At 45.9% G+C, this 15356-nt stretch overlaps 1 protein-coding gene across 1 annotated transcript in view; it reads right to left on the bottom strand.

Moving 5' to 3' along the window:
* LOC145348490 (netrin-G1-like) overlaps positions 1-14847 on the bottom strand; it is a 39237-nt gene extending 24390 nt beyond the window's left edge. Inside the window, exon 1 of the mRNA XM_080196678.1 lies at positions 14605-14847. Coding sequence (XP_080052804.1) covers positions 14605-14847 — 243 coding nt within the window. The remainder of the gene's footprint in view (positions 1-14604) is intronic.
* Between the last annotated feature and the right edge of the window lie 509 nt (positions 14848-15356).

The following is a 15356-nucleotide window of genomic DNA, read 5'->3' as shown; positions in this document are numbered from 1 at the left end:
ACATCTTTGGAGTGTGGGAGGAAGCTGAAGCACCCAGAGGAAACCCACGCAGACATGGCGAGAACATGCAAACTCCACAAAGACTGTGACCCGAGGCCAGTTCTCGTGAACATCAATGCAAAATACTCATTTTATGATATTCTAATACCTCACCTAGATCTTTCAGCTCCACATACAAGTTCCTAATGGGCCTTATTCTTTCCCTGTTTACCCTCTTTCCCTTAATATGCTTATAAAAAACCGTGGGATTTTTCTTTACTTTGCTCTTCAGTGTCATGCTCTCTTTTTGTTCACCTAATTTATTTTTGGAGTACCCACCACACCTCCCCCACTCCGCCCAGCCCCCCCAACCCCCGCCCCCCAACCTCACACTTTCTATATACTTCTCAGGCATCCATTGTTTTCAGCCCCCTGTATCTGTCATATGCCTTCTTTTTTTTTCCTCATGTTCGTCTTATTATTCGCCTCCACCACTCCCTCTGGTAGCAAGTTCCACACTCTCACCACTCTCTGAAAAAATATTTTTCCTTGCTTCCCTGTTGGATTTATTTCTGACAATCTCGCGTGATCCTAGTTTGGATCTCCACCACACCTACCTTATCAAACCCTTCTGTCAGATCCCCTCTTTGAGGGGAAAGGGAGCTTCAGTCTGCCACAGATCCATTATGCTGGGTTCAAGTCAATGTAAAGTAGCCAGATACAGCAGATTAGGGAGTACAGCGCAGAGGTTATTAGTGGATTAATAATCCAGAGATTGCGAATTCAAATCACACCCTCTGCAGTTTCAGAAATTGATGTCAGTTTAAAAAACTCCAAGTTTCAGAAGTGTTGGATCACTGAGAAATCCCAGCTGGTTCAGTAATATCCTTTCGGGAAGGATACCTGTTTTTGGTTTCCCCAGACAGGACCTTCAGTCCGACCTTCCCTCTCTGCCTGTGGCCTGACTCTCATTGATGGGAATGTGATCTAGTGGCATATTGTTGACAGGATCCTGCGTAGATCAGTCCTGATCGGTTGCAATCACATCTCATTAGTTACTTCCGAATTTACACCCCATCCCTGCTGTGGGATTCCAATCCCATGCCAACATCCTCTGAAGTTGCTGAATGAGACACTCAGTCACATCAAAGTTGCCAGTAACTCAAGACAGAGTCCTGGCTCCTCCTTTTGGGGGTAAATCGGGATGGGCAATAAACCCACATCCCGAGAATTAACTTAATGAAGGAAACGGCGGAGGATTTATGACAACATCTTGTGAGGGAGCTCAGTGGGATTATAAGTGTTGGAGTTTAATTATGAAGAATCTGAGCTGGCAGAAATGACCATCTGTCCAAGTTAATGAATCCCAGAACTCTGCGGCTGGCTTTGGCATTTCAGGAATGAGAAGGTAAAGGGAAAATTCCAGAAAATGGAAAGCAGACTGCAGAAAGAATCTACAATAAACATTGGTGTAAATCCCACATTATTGACGGGGCCCTGTTGTAAATCAGTCCTTGTTTTGCAGTCAACCTCTTGTAGAATCATAGAATTGTACAGTCCCTACAGTGCAGAGGAGGCCATTTGGCCCATCGAATCTGCACCAACTCTTCGACAAAGTATCTTTATCCAGGCCCTACCCCCATAATCCCATGTATTTACTTCTCTAATCAGTCTGACTTATACATCTTGGTACACTGAAGGACAATTTAACATGGCAAATCCACCTAACCTATGCATCTTGGGACACAAATGGGCAATTTAATGTGGCCAATTGACCTAACTTGCACATTCTTGGACGATGGGAGGAAACCAGAACACGCTGATGACACCCATGCAGACATGGGGAGAACGTGCAAACTCCATACAGACAGTGACCCAAGGCTGGAATTGAATCTAGGTCCCTGGTACTGAGGTAGCAATGCTAACTATCATATTGCTTTCATTAAATACATTAATCCCAACTTGAATGCCTCCCTCTCCAGTGTCTCACTTCCTCCTAATGAGAGGTCTCTGATGAAGGGGTACCTCCTCAAATTGATCTTTCCCCACCCCAGTGGCCCAGTTTCACTGAAAGATAGGGCTGTGAGCAGGAGTCCGGGTAACCCACTGATTGTCTGTGAAACCAGGTTCAAACAATCACTTTAACCCCAGCCCCATTGCTGCTCCATCAACAGCAGGTCACTGGGGGAGCAATAGGAAATAAGGCAGGAGCTCACAGCAAGAGCTAAAGCAGGGCATTAGCATAGTGGTTAACACTGCTGCCTTACAACACCAGGGGCAAGAGTTTGATTCCGGCCTTAGGTGACTATCTGTATGGAGTTTGCACATTCTCTGTGTCTGCGTGGGTTTCCTCCGGGTGCTCTGATTTTCCCCCACAGTCCAAAGGTGTGCAGGTTAGGTCAATTGGCCAAGTTAAGTTGCTCTTTTGTGTCCCAAGATGCATAGGTTAGACGGGTTGGCCATGCTAGATTGCCCTTTAGTGTCTCAGAATGTGTAAATTAGGTAATAAATGTGCAGGGTCTTGGAGATAAGGCGGAGGGTGTGGTGAGCCTAGCTAAGATGTTCTTCCAGAGAGTTAGTGCAGATTTGATGGACTGAATGGCCTCCTTCTGCACCATAGAGATTTTATGGATTCTGTGGTTCTAAACCCCATCAAAAGAAAAAGTGAGGTAGAAGATCAGAGAGATGGAAAGATTTTGATTTGATTTATTATTGTCACATGTATTACAGTGAAAAGTATTGTTTCCTGCACACTATACAAAGCATACAGTTCATAAAGAAGGAAACAAGAGAGTGCAGAATGCAGTGTTACAGTCATAGCTAAGGTGTGGAGAAAGATCAACTTAATGCAAGTAGGTCCATTCAAAAGTCTGACAGCAGCAGGGAAGAAGCTGTTCTCGAGTCGGTTGGTACGTGACCTCAGACTTTTGTATCTTTTTCCCGACGGAAGAAGGTGGAAGAGAGAATGTCCGGGGTGTGTGGGGTCCTTAATTATACTGGCTGCTTTGCTGAGGCAGCGGGAAGTGTAGATAGAGTCAGTGGTTGGGAGATACAATACAGATTTCAATCTCAGCAAATCCTAAAGCCCTTTCCAGACAACCAATTTTTTTTTTAATGTATTTACTGCTGTCTTGTACAAAGTGCAGAAGCCAATTTAGGCACAGCAGGATTTCACAGAGAGCAAGGTGATTATGATCGGAGAAACCGTGTTTACCAATCTTGATTGAAGGATAAATATTGGTCCAGGGACACTGGGAGAGGACTCAGCAGTAGAAATGTCAGCCTGGATTATACAGCAGTCCTAGGGTGGGACGAGATCTCTTGCCTATCTGTCTATAATCTGTGTTTATAATTAAATGTGCATGTGGGTATTAGATAGAGAGAGAGAGAATGGAGAGAGAGAGAATGGAGAGAGAGAGAGAATGGAGAGAAAGAGAGAATGGAGAGAGAGAATGGAGAGAGTGAGAGACAGAGAGGATGGAGAGAGAGAGAAAGAGAGAGAAGATGGAGAGAGAGAGTGAGGGGAGAGAGAGAGACAGTGAGAGAGGATGGAGAGAGAAAGAGAAAATGGGGAGAGAGAGAATGGAGAGAGACTGGAGACAGAGAGAAAGAGAATGGCGATAGAGAAAGAGAGAGTTGAGAGAGAGAGAATGGAGAGAGAGAGAATGGAGAGAAAGAAGAGAGAGAGAATGGAGAGAGAGAGAAACAGAGAGAAGATGGAGAGAGAGAGAGAATGGAGAGAGAAAAAATGGAGAGAGAGAGAGGAGAGAGAGACAGAATGGAGGGAGAGAAATTGGAGAGGGTGAGAGAGAGAGCAACAGGAGATGGGAACTGAGACTCCTTATCATTTTAAATTGCTTGACAGAAAAATCTATCTCCTGACAACAGGGTCAGGGGTCAGTCAATCAGCCATTTCCACAGCAACAATACATAATTTGTCATATATTCTCCTCTCAGCAGAAAAAGTGAGCAGAACATTCTCAGAGACAACAGAGCAGTTAGGGTGTTCTGATCCAGGAATAAAGACACTAGCAAAAAGTTTAAATGAGATGTTGGTCTGGGTGAGGATTAGTGGGGATGAAGTCTGCAGCCTCAGATCTAATCCACTCTCTCTTAGACCCTCCATTTCTCTCTCTCAGCTTTAGTCACCAAAGCAACAGAATGGACTGAAGTTAAAGTCAAATTTTTAATGTTTATTTATTAGTCACAAGTAAGGCTTACATTAACACTGCAATGAAGTTACTGTGAAAATCCCCTAGCTGCCACACTCCTAACCAGGTCAATGCACCTAACCAGCACGTCTTTTACAGTGGAATGAAACCAGATCACCCAGAGGAAACCCACGCAGACACAGGGAGAACATGCAAACTCCACACAGACAATGAACAAAGCCAGGAGTCAAACCTGGGTCCCTGGCACTGTGAGGCAGCAGTGCTAACCACTGTGCCACTGCGGCAGCCCTATTGTATAGCAAATGCTGAGAGCTTGTTCATACTGAAACCCTGCCTGCCCTTCCAAACCTGCTTAAAATAAACCCCCTCAAACCAGAGAACCGTGTCAGAGAACAATACAGGACAGAAGGAGAATATTCATCCCACTGTGTCTGTGCTAGCTCTTTGGAGAGATATTCAAACCTACGTAAATTAACTGCACTTAAAAAAGAGAAATGATGTGCCTGAGAAAGGAAAATAACTTGCTGGGAGGAGGGGAAAGAGTAGGGCAGTGTGCTTTCGAAGAGCTTGCAGCGGCACTATGGGCCGAATGGGCTCCTCCTGAGCTGTGAGACTATTGGAATAGATGAAGGAATGGCTACTGATACGGATAAGCCTGAAAGCATCTCCTTATTATCTTGACTGTTTCACGGCGCCTAATGTGGGCATCAATGTAACAGCCAGCATTTGTTGCCCATTCTTAATTGCCCCTTGAACTGAGTAACCATTTCCAAAGGCAGTTAAGATTCTTAGAATCATCGAATCTCTACAGAACAGAAGGAGGCTGTTCGGCCCATCAATTCTGGATTGACTCTCTAAATGAGTATCTTCCCCTCGCCCAGTCCACACCCTATCCTCATAAACTACACATGGCTAATCCTCCTAATTTACATATGCCAGGATCTTAAGGGGCAATTTAGCATGGCTAATCCATCAAACCCGCACATCTTTAAACTGTGGGAGGAAACTGGAGCACTCGGGAAACCCACGTAGACATGGGGAGAATGTGCAGACTCCACAAAGGCAGTGACCCGAGGCTGGAATTGAATGCGGCTCCCTGTCACTGTGAGACATATTGCTGTGGGTCTAAAATCAGACACAGGCCAGACCAAAATCAGGACGGCACAGTTCCTTCACTAAAGGGAATTAGTCAACCCCGACAATCACTTTCAGTTCCAGATTTTATTAACTGAATTTAAATTCTATCAGATGCCACAGTGGGATTTGAACCCAAGACCCCAGAACATAACGTTGCTAGTCCTGTGACACTGCCACTGCACCGTCATCTCTGTTGTATCCCCACCCATCCGTCATTCCAATGTTGAATTTGAAATGACAGTGTGATATTGTAGGACTGTGAAAGGTTCTGTCGAGATGGAAATCTTTGCTTTAAAAATTAAACTCAAAAGTTCAACGTTAATGTTCACCAGCTGGTCACCACTCGGAGTTTTTTTTCTCTTAATTGCCACAGTGATTCAGAAATAATTGGCTGTCAGACTTTTAGCTGAGCAAGGCAAGAGATTATTTCGCTACAGAAGGAGCAGTAATCCTCTGTTTTAAGTCAAGCAAACCTCATAACACAGAGTGAACTCACTGAGACAAAGCTCAAACAATTCCACGGAAACAAAGAATCTCTGCAGTGCAGAAGGAGGTCATTCAGCCCATCAAGTCTGCACTGACTCTTTGAAAGAAAATCTAGTTAATCCATCTAACCTACACATCTTGCGACACTAATAGGCAATTTAGTATGGACAATCCACCTAACCCACGCATCTTTGGAGTGTGGAAGGAAACTGGAGCAAACCCACGCAGACGTAGGAACAATGTGCAAGCTCTACACAGACAGTGACCCAAGGCCAGAGTTGAACCCAGGTCCCTGGTGCTGTGAGGCAACAGCGCTAATCACTGTGCCACCGTGCCGTGTCAAGCGAACTCCACAACACAGAATGAATTCACTGAGATAAGTCTCAAACATCTCCCTCTGAAGATTTTCACCATCTCGGGAAATGATCGTTGTATTAACCCATCTGGTTCACTAATGTCCTTTAGTGAAGGAAATCTTCCATCTTTACCTGGTCTGGCTTACATGTGACTCTAGTACCACAGCAATGTGGTTGACTCTTAACTGCCCCTCTGATATTGCCCAAGCAAGACCCTTGATTCAGGGGCAATTAGGGATGGACTACAAATATTGGCCCAGCCAGCAACACCCCCATCTTCATGAAAGAGTAAGGAAAGAAAAATGAAATAATTGTGTCAAAATCTGCAGACTATGCAAAAATGGGAGTTGCAGTGAAGGATGAATATAAAGCCAGATTAACTCAATGGGTGAAGAAATAAGGGTTTAATATAGAGAAATTTCAGGTCTGAGATTTGACAGAGGGAAAGTAGGCTCTATGATAATTGGGAAATGCATTTACAATCATAGAAATCATAGAAACCCTACAGTGCAGAAGGAGGCCATTTGGCCCATCGGGTCTGCACTGACAACAATCCCACCCAGGCCCTATCCTTGTAGTCCTACATATTTACCCCACTAATTCCTCTAACCTACACATCCTAGGATACTAAGGGACAATTGAACTTGGCCAATCCACCTAGCCTGCACATCTTTGGACTGTGTGAGGATGTCAGGTCGGGAGAGAGATCTTGAAGTTTCAGTGGACAAGTCATTAAATCCATCAGCACCATCTCGCCAAACTGTTAAGCGAGCAAACTGAATGCTGCCAGGTATTACATAGGGTGGAAGAGATCAATCCAGGAATGTCATTTTAAACCCAGGTGAAATCACAGAAACCACCAGCAGAAAATAAGATCATTCAGCCCATTATATCTGTACTAGCTCTTTGAAAATGTTCACTGATCTTCCCTCTTGCACTACAATTTCTTTTATTTCTCAGGTATTTATCTGATCTGTTGTGCAAGGTAAAATTGAATCTGTTTCCATTGCCCTTTCAGACAGCTTCCAGATGATAAGCATTCACTCTGCAAAAGATGTACCATCTCTCTAATCAATGGTGGCTCATCCCAGTCACACTGTCTCTCTGTATCCAGGGTCCCATAACCCTGACTCCCCGCCTCTCCCTCCCTGCCTCTCCTTCCACGCCTCTCCCTTTGTAGTCTGTACCCATCTCTGTCTATCTCTGGGTCACAACATTTCTCCACTATCCACAGCGCCATCTCTATCTGGGTCTCACAGCTCTCACTGAACACAGTGTCCAATCTTTCTCTCTTTCTGAGTGGATCACACCATCTCCTGTACCCCACAACCCATCTCTCTTCTACACTGAGGAGTCCAATCTGTTTGCAGAGTCCCTGAATGCTGCTATTGTTTTGGGCAGAGTCAGGAGGAGTTCTGTTCCGTAGCTTGAGAAACACTCAAATCAACGACACAAATTGACACCAAAGTGGGATTGGATGCGAACACTTTGGACGGATGCCAGGAATTAATCAAATGGTGGATTATAGAGTCACCAGGATATTCCATTTACAACACCGAGATCGATGAGAATTAAATGATGTCTTTTAGTCTGGAAGAGTCGAGAAAGTAAACACCTCAGCCCCAACACCAAAAAGCATCAACTTCCACCTGTGTAACAGGGTGTGGTTCAATCCTTACAAGGATTGAAGGGGAAGGATGACAGATTGCCTTCCCTTGCAAGACCTTCTTGATCCAGATGCTTTTCTTTTAAACGACAATCCAGTTGCTTTGTGCTGACAATTACTTAGAACAGCTTTTAATTCCCAATATACCTAACTGAATTTAAATGCTTCATCTGTTCTGCTGCGACTCAAACTCGTGCCTTCGAATCATTAGGTCGCTGGATTCCATGTCCCATGTTGCTGCCACTGCTGATACTGAATTTACATTTACATTTTGTCTAATTTACAGTTTAAATAAAATCCATTGAAATGTAAAGTAGATTAAATTCATCCCATTTCATGTTGACTCAGAAATTCAATTGATGAATTAATCCGATTGAGGTTTTGCCGCATTTGTGAAGAGCTGGGATCCTGAATCTCTCTTTCCTCTGATCTCCTTTGTCAAGCTGTTTTAGTACTGTCTGAGCTCCTGGGTGTCTGTGTGTGTGCATGTGTGTGTGTGCGCATGTGTGCATGTGTCTATGCTTGCGCGGGTGTGAGTGTGTGTGTGCGAGTGTATGCGTATGTGTGTGTGTGCATGTGTGTGTACACGTGCGCATGTGTATATGTGTGCATGTGTGTGTGCACGTGCATGCATGTGTGTGCATGTGCGTGCACATGCGTACATGTGCATGCACATGCGCACCTGCAAGTGTGGGGATGTGAGGGATTGTGTGTGTGCACATGTGTACGAGTGCATGTGTGTGTGTGTGCATGTACATGCGCGTGTATGTGCATGTGTGTGAGCATGCATGTGTGCATGCCTGTGTGTGTGCACATGTGCATGCAGGTATGCGTGTGCATATGCATATGCGTTGAAGGGGAGAACAGATAGGGACAAGGTCACAGATTGGTAACTTGGGGGAATCTTATCAAAAGAGCAATACTCTTTTTGCCAGATCATATGACACTCTGCCCAAAATAATCAAGGGAGTGTGTTTAACACCATCATGCAGGGAGGCCAGGCCTCAACACTCCAGCAAAAACCCAGCTGCACTGAGACGGGGGCACCATGTTTAAAGGGCAGCCGGATTAGAACATGAATAAGTCTAATTCCCCACCCTCCATCTCCTCCCACTTCCCCCTGACCATCGACCCTTACTGAAGCAGCAATCCAGAGAACATCAGCTCCAGTCCTTCAGTGGGGTTTGAGAATGGGCTGAGGGAAATACTGACAGCACTTTTCAACATTTTCCCTGACCCTTCTCACTGGCAGGAGGAGTTCAAAGATCCAGGGGGCAGGATAGAGCCCACACTCTCTGTCTGCGGGAATGGGAAGCACAGAATCCAGAAAGCTTGAGTCGCATTAATGAGTTTCTGAGTTCTGATCTTCCCTGTCCCTCACTGGCAGAGTGGTGTGAAACACGCCCATCGATGGGCTGAAGGGCCTTTGCTGCACTGTGCGACTCTATGACTACGACTATGTTTCCTGATAACCAGCCCCTTTCACTATCCCCCCCTCCCAAATTCAAAGCTGGGACTGCTTCCTCCTCCCTCATGCACCACACCCTCCCCCACCCCCAGCAGCTGTTCCATCTGATCCCAACCACAAACAAATCCAAATGAATACCCCATCCCCAGTGAGGCTCCCACTTGGGCCCACTTGTTGGCGCAGGTTGGCATTGCCAGGTTGGCATGGTGCAAAACTGGCATACCTACCTATGTGAAGAGTCAGTACGAAGTATCACAACACCAGGTTAAAATCCAACAGGTAAACTTATAGAACTCCCACTTACCTGACAAACTTACAGAGTTCCCACTTACCTGATGAAGGAGCAGCGCTCCGAAAGCTAGTGGATTTTTTGCTACCAAATAAACCTGTTGGACTTTAATCTGGAGTTGTGAGACTTCTTACTGTGTTTACCCCAGCCCAACACCAGCACCTCCACATCACAAAGAGTCAGTGCCAGCGGGCATTGCCAGGCCAATTTGAACTCCTCCTACCAGTACTGTTACGGGAAGTGTCAGGGTTTCTGTTCAAAAGTGCTGTCAGTGTCTCCCTCAGCCCACTCTCATACTCCACCGAGGGGACCGGCACTGCCCTTCTCTGGATTGCTGCTTCAGTAACGTAACCCCAACGCCACCCATACCCCCGGGGTATTATATCACCACAGCATCTGTGTAGGAATAAATGTCTTTGCACCAACGTCAGAGCCACAGGCTGAATACATTCTCACCCTGGAGTCTTTCCGTCTCCTTCACCCACTCACACCGAATACAGAATCAGAAAGCAGAAATTCAGGAGTCGGAGCAGATTGGGAAAGGAGGAATGAAGGCATGTGTCAAAACAAAAACACAGCTACAGAATCAAAAATATAAAGTACAAGTTAAAGATTTGCAGACATTTTTCGGGCTTTAACAGGGTTAACATGGTGGACAGGATGCCAATATTTACCCTTTCACCAACATCACTACAAACTGATGATCTGATCATGGCCATATTGCTCTCCTTCTCTGGAATCTTGCTATGCACTGATTGACTGGTGTGTTTCCTACATTACAACTGCGGCTACACTTTGAAGAGAAGAGGGTGGTAGTTAGGAGTGTGTGGGATAGAGTTGGAGTGTGGGGTAGCGGGGGGGGAGGGGAGGTGGGTGGTTGAGGGTCACAGAATCCAGGAAGGGAAGGGAGAGCAAGAACCGTTTGGAGGGCCGTGTCCAGAGTGGGTCATAGTAGGGTTCAAAGTAGGATGTTAAATCTGGGTCTCCTCATGGAAGGGGTTAACAATAACCTGTGGGTTGATCAGTCGGAATGTGGGTGTTACGGAGTACGAGGGGTGTTCAGTGTGGGGTTTGGTCTGGGTGTCCAGATCACCAACAACCTGTCCTGGTCCCCCCATGTCGACACGATAGTTAAGAAAGCTCACCAATACCTCCACTTTCTCAGAAGACTAAGGAAATTTGGCATGTCAGCAACCACTCACACCAACATTTACAGATGCACCATAGAAAGCATTCTTTCTGGTTGTATCACAGCTTGGTATGGCTCCTGCTCTGCCCAAGATCGCAAGAAGTTACACAGAGTCGTGAATGAAGCCCAGGCCATCACTCAAACCAGCCTCCCATCCATTGACTCTGTCTACACTTCTCACTGCCTCAGTGAAGCAACCAGCATAATTAAGGACCCCACCCATCCTGGAAACTCTCTCTTCCACCTTCTTCAGTCAGGAAGAGGATACAAAAGTCTGAGGTCACGTTCCAAGCTATCAGCTTCTTCCCTGCTGCCACCAATCTTTTTAATGGACCTCCTCACACTAAGTTGATCTTTCTCTACACCCTAGCTATGACTGTAACACTACATTCTGCGGTCTCTCCTTTCCATCTCTATGAATGGTATGCTTTCTCTGTATAGTACGCAAGAAACAATACTTTTCACCGTATAATAAAAATAAATGTCACAATAGTAAATCAAATCAAATCAGTACGCTAAGGTTAGAAGTGATTTTATTTCTTCCAACACTTTTAGATATCGCTGAATAAAACTGGAAGAACAATCTGAAGCTAGCAATCTAAATCACTTTGGAGAATGGTTCTTAGCTTAGTCCAGGGGAAGTTAATGGTGCATAAAACCTTACATGGGAACTTCCGAGATGGATTCTCAAAGGCATCTTTGGGGTATCATAGCCAAATCTGAGGCTGGTGAGCCAGGAACGTACGAGACATGAAGTCTGGTCTCATTGGGTCCAGGTCGGTGTTTCATACGTAGTTCCACATATTGCAACACGGAACAGTTGCAAGATTTACCCCAAGGACTGGTGGTATTCTGATAACAGCTTACTCATTGATCTGGAGAATAATTCCCTCTGTTAAATGACATGTTTGTGATAAATTATACATTTTCAATTCTTGCTGAAACATATGGCTTGTTATTAAATCAGCAGTTCTCCCTCGAACAATGATGTAGGAAGTTGTTCTACCGAGGAGATGATTCATTTAGCCAGAAGACTATTAAGGTTTAGAAATAACCCTGAATTTACATCTCAGTGACTTAATTGTCAGACAGCTCATCTCGGACTGAAAGCCAAGTCAAATTGTCAGGCAGAGTGAGATTCCGGCAATATTCACCGGAATCCAGTCTGGAATGCTTCAGGCAAACATCAGACCACCAGAAAATGAAAGGTCTCCCAGTAGCCCCGGAGAATCTGTACATTATCGATATCAGTGATTGGAAAAAGTATTGGACAGGTTCCCAACTGGGGATATTGGACAGAGTGAGAATCACAACATTGTTACAGTGCAGAAGGAGGCCATTCAGCCCATTGTGTCTGGACCGACTGTCCGAATGAGAATGAACAATTCACTCGAGTGAATTGCTTCACCTGCGCATCAGAAACCAAACTAAATATTTTCCCAATGGCAGTATTGGACAAGTCAGAAATTCAGTTGGACCTATTCCCCAGAGGGACAACGTCCATATAATCCCCCACGGAGATACTGGGCAGAGTCCATGTACCTCACTGGAGATACTGGGCAGAGTCCATATACCTCCCTGGAGATACTGGGCAGAGTCCATATACCTCCCTGGAGATACTGGGCAGAGTCCATATACCTCACTGGAGATACTGGGCAGAGTCCATATACCTCACTGGAGATACTGGGCAGGGTCCACATACTCCTCACTGGAGATACTGGACAAAATCCATATACTTCATGGAAAATAGGGGGCACAGTTCATATACCTCACTGGGGATACTGGTCAGAATCCATATACCTCACTGGAGATACTGGACAGAATCCATATACCTCACTGGAGATACTGGACAGAGTCCATATACTTCATGGGAAATAGGGAGCAGAGTCCATATACCTCACTGGAAATACTGGACAGAGTCCATATACCTCACTGGAGATTTTGGACAGAATCCATATACCTCACTGGAGATACTGGACAGAGTCAGAAACGTAATTGGAGAACTGGCTTGGGAGGAGGAGACAGCGAGTAGTAGTGGAAGGCTCCTTTTCCAATTGGAGGCCTGTCACCAGTGGTGTGCCACAGGGCTCGGTACTTGGACCTCTTCTATTTGTGGTATATATTAATGACTTGGAAGAGGGGGTAGGTGGTGTGATCAGCAAATTTGCTGATGACACTAAGATGGTTGGATTGGCGGGTACTGAGGAGCAGTGCCTGGCAATGCAACAGGACATAGACAGGCTGGTAGATTGGGCAGATAGATGGCAAATGGAATTTAATCCGGAGAAATGCGAGGTGATGCACTTTGGCCGGAATAATGTGGAGGGGAGTTATACGATAAAAGGTAGAACTATCTGGAGTATAGATACGCAGAGAGACCTGGGGGTGCAAGTGCACAAGTCCCTGAAGGTGTCGGTGCAGGTGCAGAATGTGATGAGGAAAGCGTATGGTATGTTAGCCTTCATAGGAAGAGGTATAGAATATAAGAGTAGGAGTCTGATGTTGCAGTTGTATAGAACGTTGGTTAGGCCTCACTTGGAGTACTGCGTCCAGTTCTGGTCGCCGTACTACCGGAAGGATGTAGAGATCCTGGAGAGAGTGCAGAGGAGATTTACCAGGATGTTGCCTGGTATGGAAGGGCTGTCTTACGAGGAAAGATTGAATGAACTTGGGCTGTTTTCCCTTGAGAGACGTCGGCTGAGGGGGGATCTAATAGAGGTTTATAAGATTATGAAGGGGATAGATAGAGTAAATGGTGGTAAGCTTTTTCCGCTATTAGAAATGGATAGAACGAGGGGTCACGGGCTTAGGGTGAGGGGGGCTAGGTATAAGACAAATATTAGAGGGCAGTTTTTCACGCAAAGGGTAGTGGGGGTGTGGAATGCACTGCCGAGTAAGGTGGTGGAAGCAGGCACGCTAGGGTTGTTTAAGAGTCACTTAGACAGCCATATGAGCGGGCTACATATAGGGGGATATAGTAGGCCTTACTAAACATTGTAGGCTTGGGAATACGTTTTGCCTCAGGGATGTTAGTCTTTGCCTGTTTAATAATGAATGTTTTTGTCTCCACAGGCATTTAGTCCAGCAAGGGGCATGCATGCGGCAGGTTGTAGTGGGCTGCTCTTGGACGTTGCTTCGGGAGTTGCCTATTGCTTCATGTCACTAGTGTGCTTAAACTGGACCATCTCGAGGGCAACATGACAGCTCAGAGACTATCTCTGTTGCTGTGCGGACACATGAATTTGGGCCTGTGTCTGTGGGAGTTTGCACGTTCTCCCCGTGGTTGCGTGGGTTTCCTCCGGGTGCTCCGGTTTCCTCCCACATCCCCCAAAGATGTGCTTTTAGGCTGATTGATTGGGTACTAAATTGTCCCTAAATTGGACCTCCCTGATCCTCGCACGTTAGGTGTAGACTATAATCATGAATAGGTCACAGACAGTGGGACGGCGGCGCGGGCTCGTTGGGCCGAAGGGCCTGTTTCCCGTGCTGTGTTGTTCTTTGTTCTTTGTTCTTTGTTCTATTCTCCAGAGCAGATAAAATCCCAGTATTTCCAGTCTCTGCACATCAGTTGAAGTTCCCCATTCCTGCAACCATTCTGCTAAAGCTCCTCTGCAACCACTTCCCAGACACTGCCACACTTCCCAAAGTGTAATGTCCAGAATTAAACGTGATACCCACAGCAGCGGTCTAACCAGTGATTTATAAATGTTTCCCTTACCTTCCCTGAGTTTGTACTCAATGCCCATGTTAATAAATCTAATGTGAGAGTTTGGGTAGAATTCACTTCAGTGAAGGCAGTTCAGTGAGTGTCCAGTCACAACATGACTCACAACAGAAGCTGATTCAGAAAGTTTCTACTCACCAGTGTGCAATACATCTCAGGGCTCTGTCCACATGTACTGTTGGGGGGATCCAAGCTGATCTTCAGGAACCTGGTGAGCAGACTGGCCTCAGGCTGGCAGGCCATGTAATCCCAGCTCATTCCCTGGTCCCAGTAAAGCCGTGTCTTACACAGGTCATAGTGACCCCAGGACGGGAAGTGCTGTGCAGCCAGAGACAGGGTCACACAAAGGGTCTGAATGGGCAACAGACTGGACAGACACATCACTCCAACTGGATCCCACTGGGAGCAGGGGGAATCTCAGTGTGTCCGGGAATGATTCAGGAGGGTCTCCACCCTGACTGGATCCCACTGGGAGGAGAAGTAATCTGTCAGGGATGATTTAAGCAGGAGGTCAACACTCTAACTGGACCCTTACTCAGCGAAGAGGAATCTCAGTGCTGGCAAATGTTCCAAGTATCAGGATCGAGATGTTTTCCCAGTTCTGGTGCTGAGATTCCAGATGTTAGGATTCCAGCTGTTCTTCCCAGCTTTGGTCCAGATGTTAGGATTCTAGCTGTCTTCCCAGTGTTGGTGCTGATATTCCAGATGTTAGGATTCCAGCTGTTTTTCCCAGTGTGGGCACTGATATTCCAGATGTTAGGATTCCAGCTGTTCTTCCCAGTATTGGTGCTGATATTCCAGATGTTGGGCTTCCCGCTGTTCTTCCCCGTGTTGGCACTGAAATTCCAGATGTTGGGATTCCGGCTGTTCTTCCCAGTGTTGGCGCTGAT

The sequence above is a fragment of the Carcharhinus amblyrhynchos genome, chromosome 9 (genome assembly GCF_965287045.1).
Source record: "Carcharhinus amblyrhynchos chromosome 9, sCarAmb.v2.hapA, whole genome shotgun sequence".
NCBI classification, from domain to species: Eukaryota; Metazoa; Chordata; class Chondrichthyes; order Carcharhiniformes; family Carcharhinidae; genus Carcharhinus; species Carcharhinus amblyrhynchos.
The sequence above is the reverse complement of the archived record's forward strand: the minus strand, read 5'-3'. Positions and strand labels throughout refer to the sequence as shown.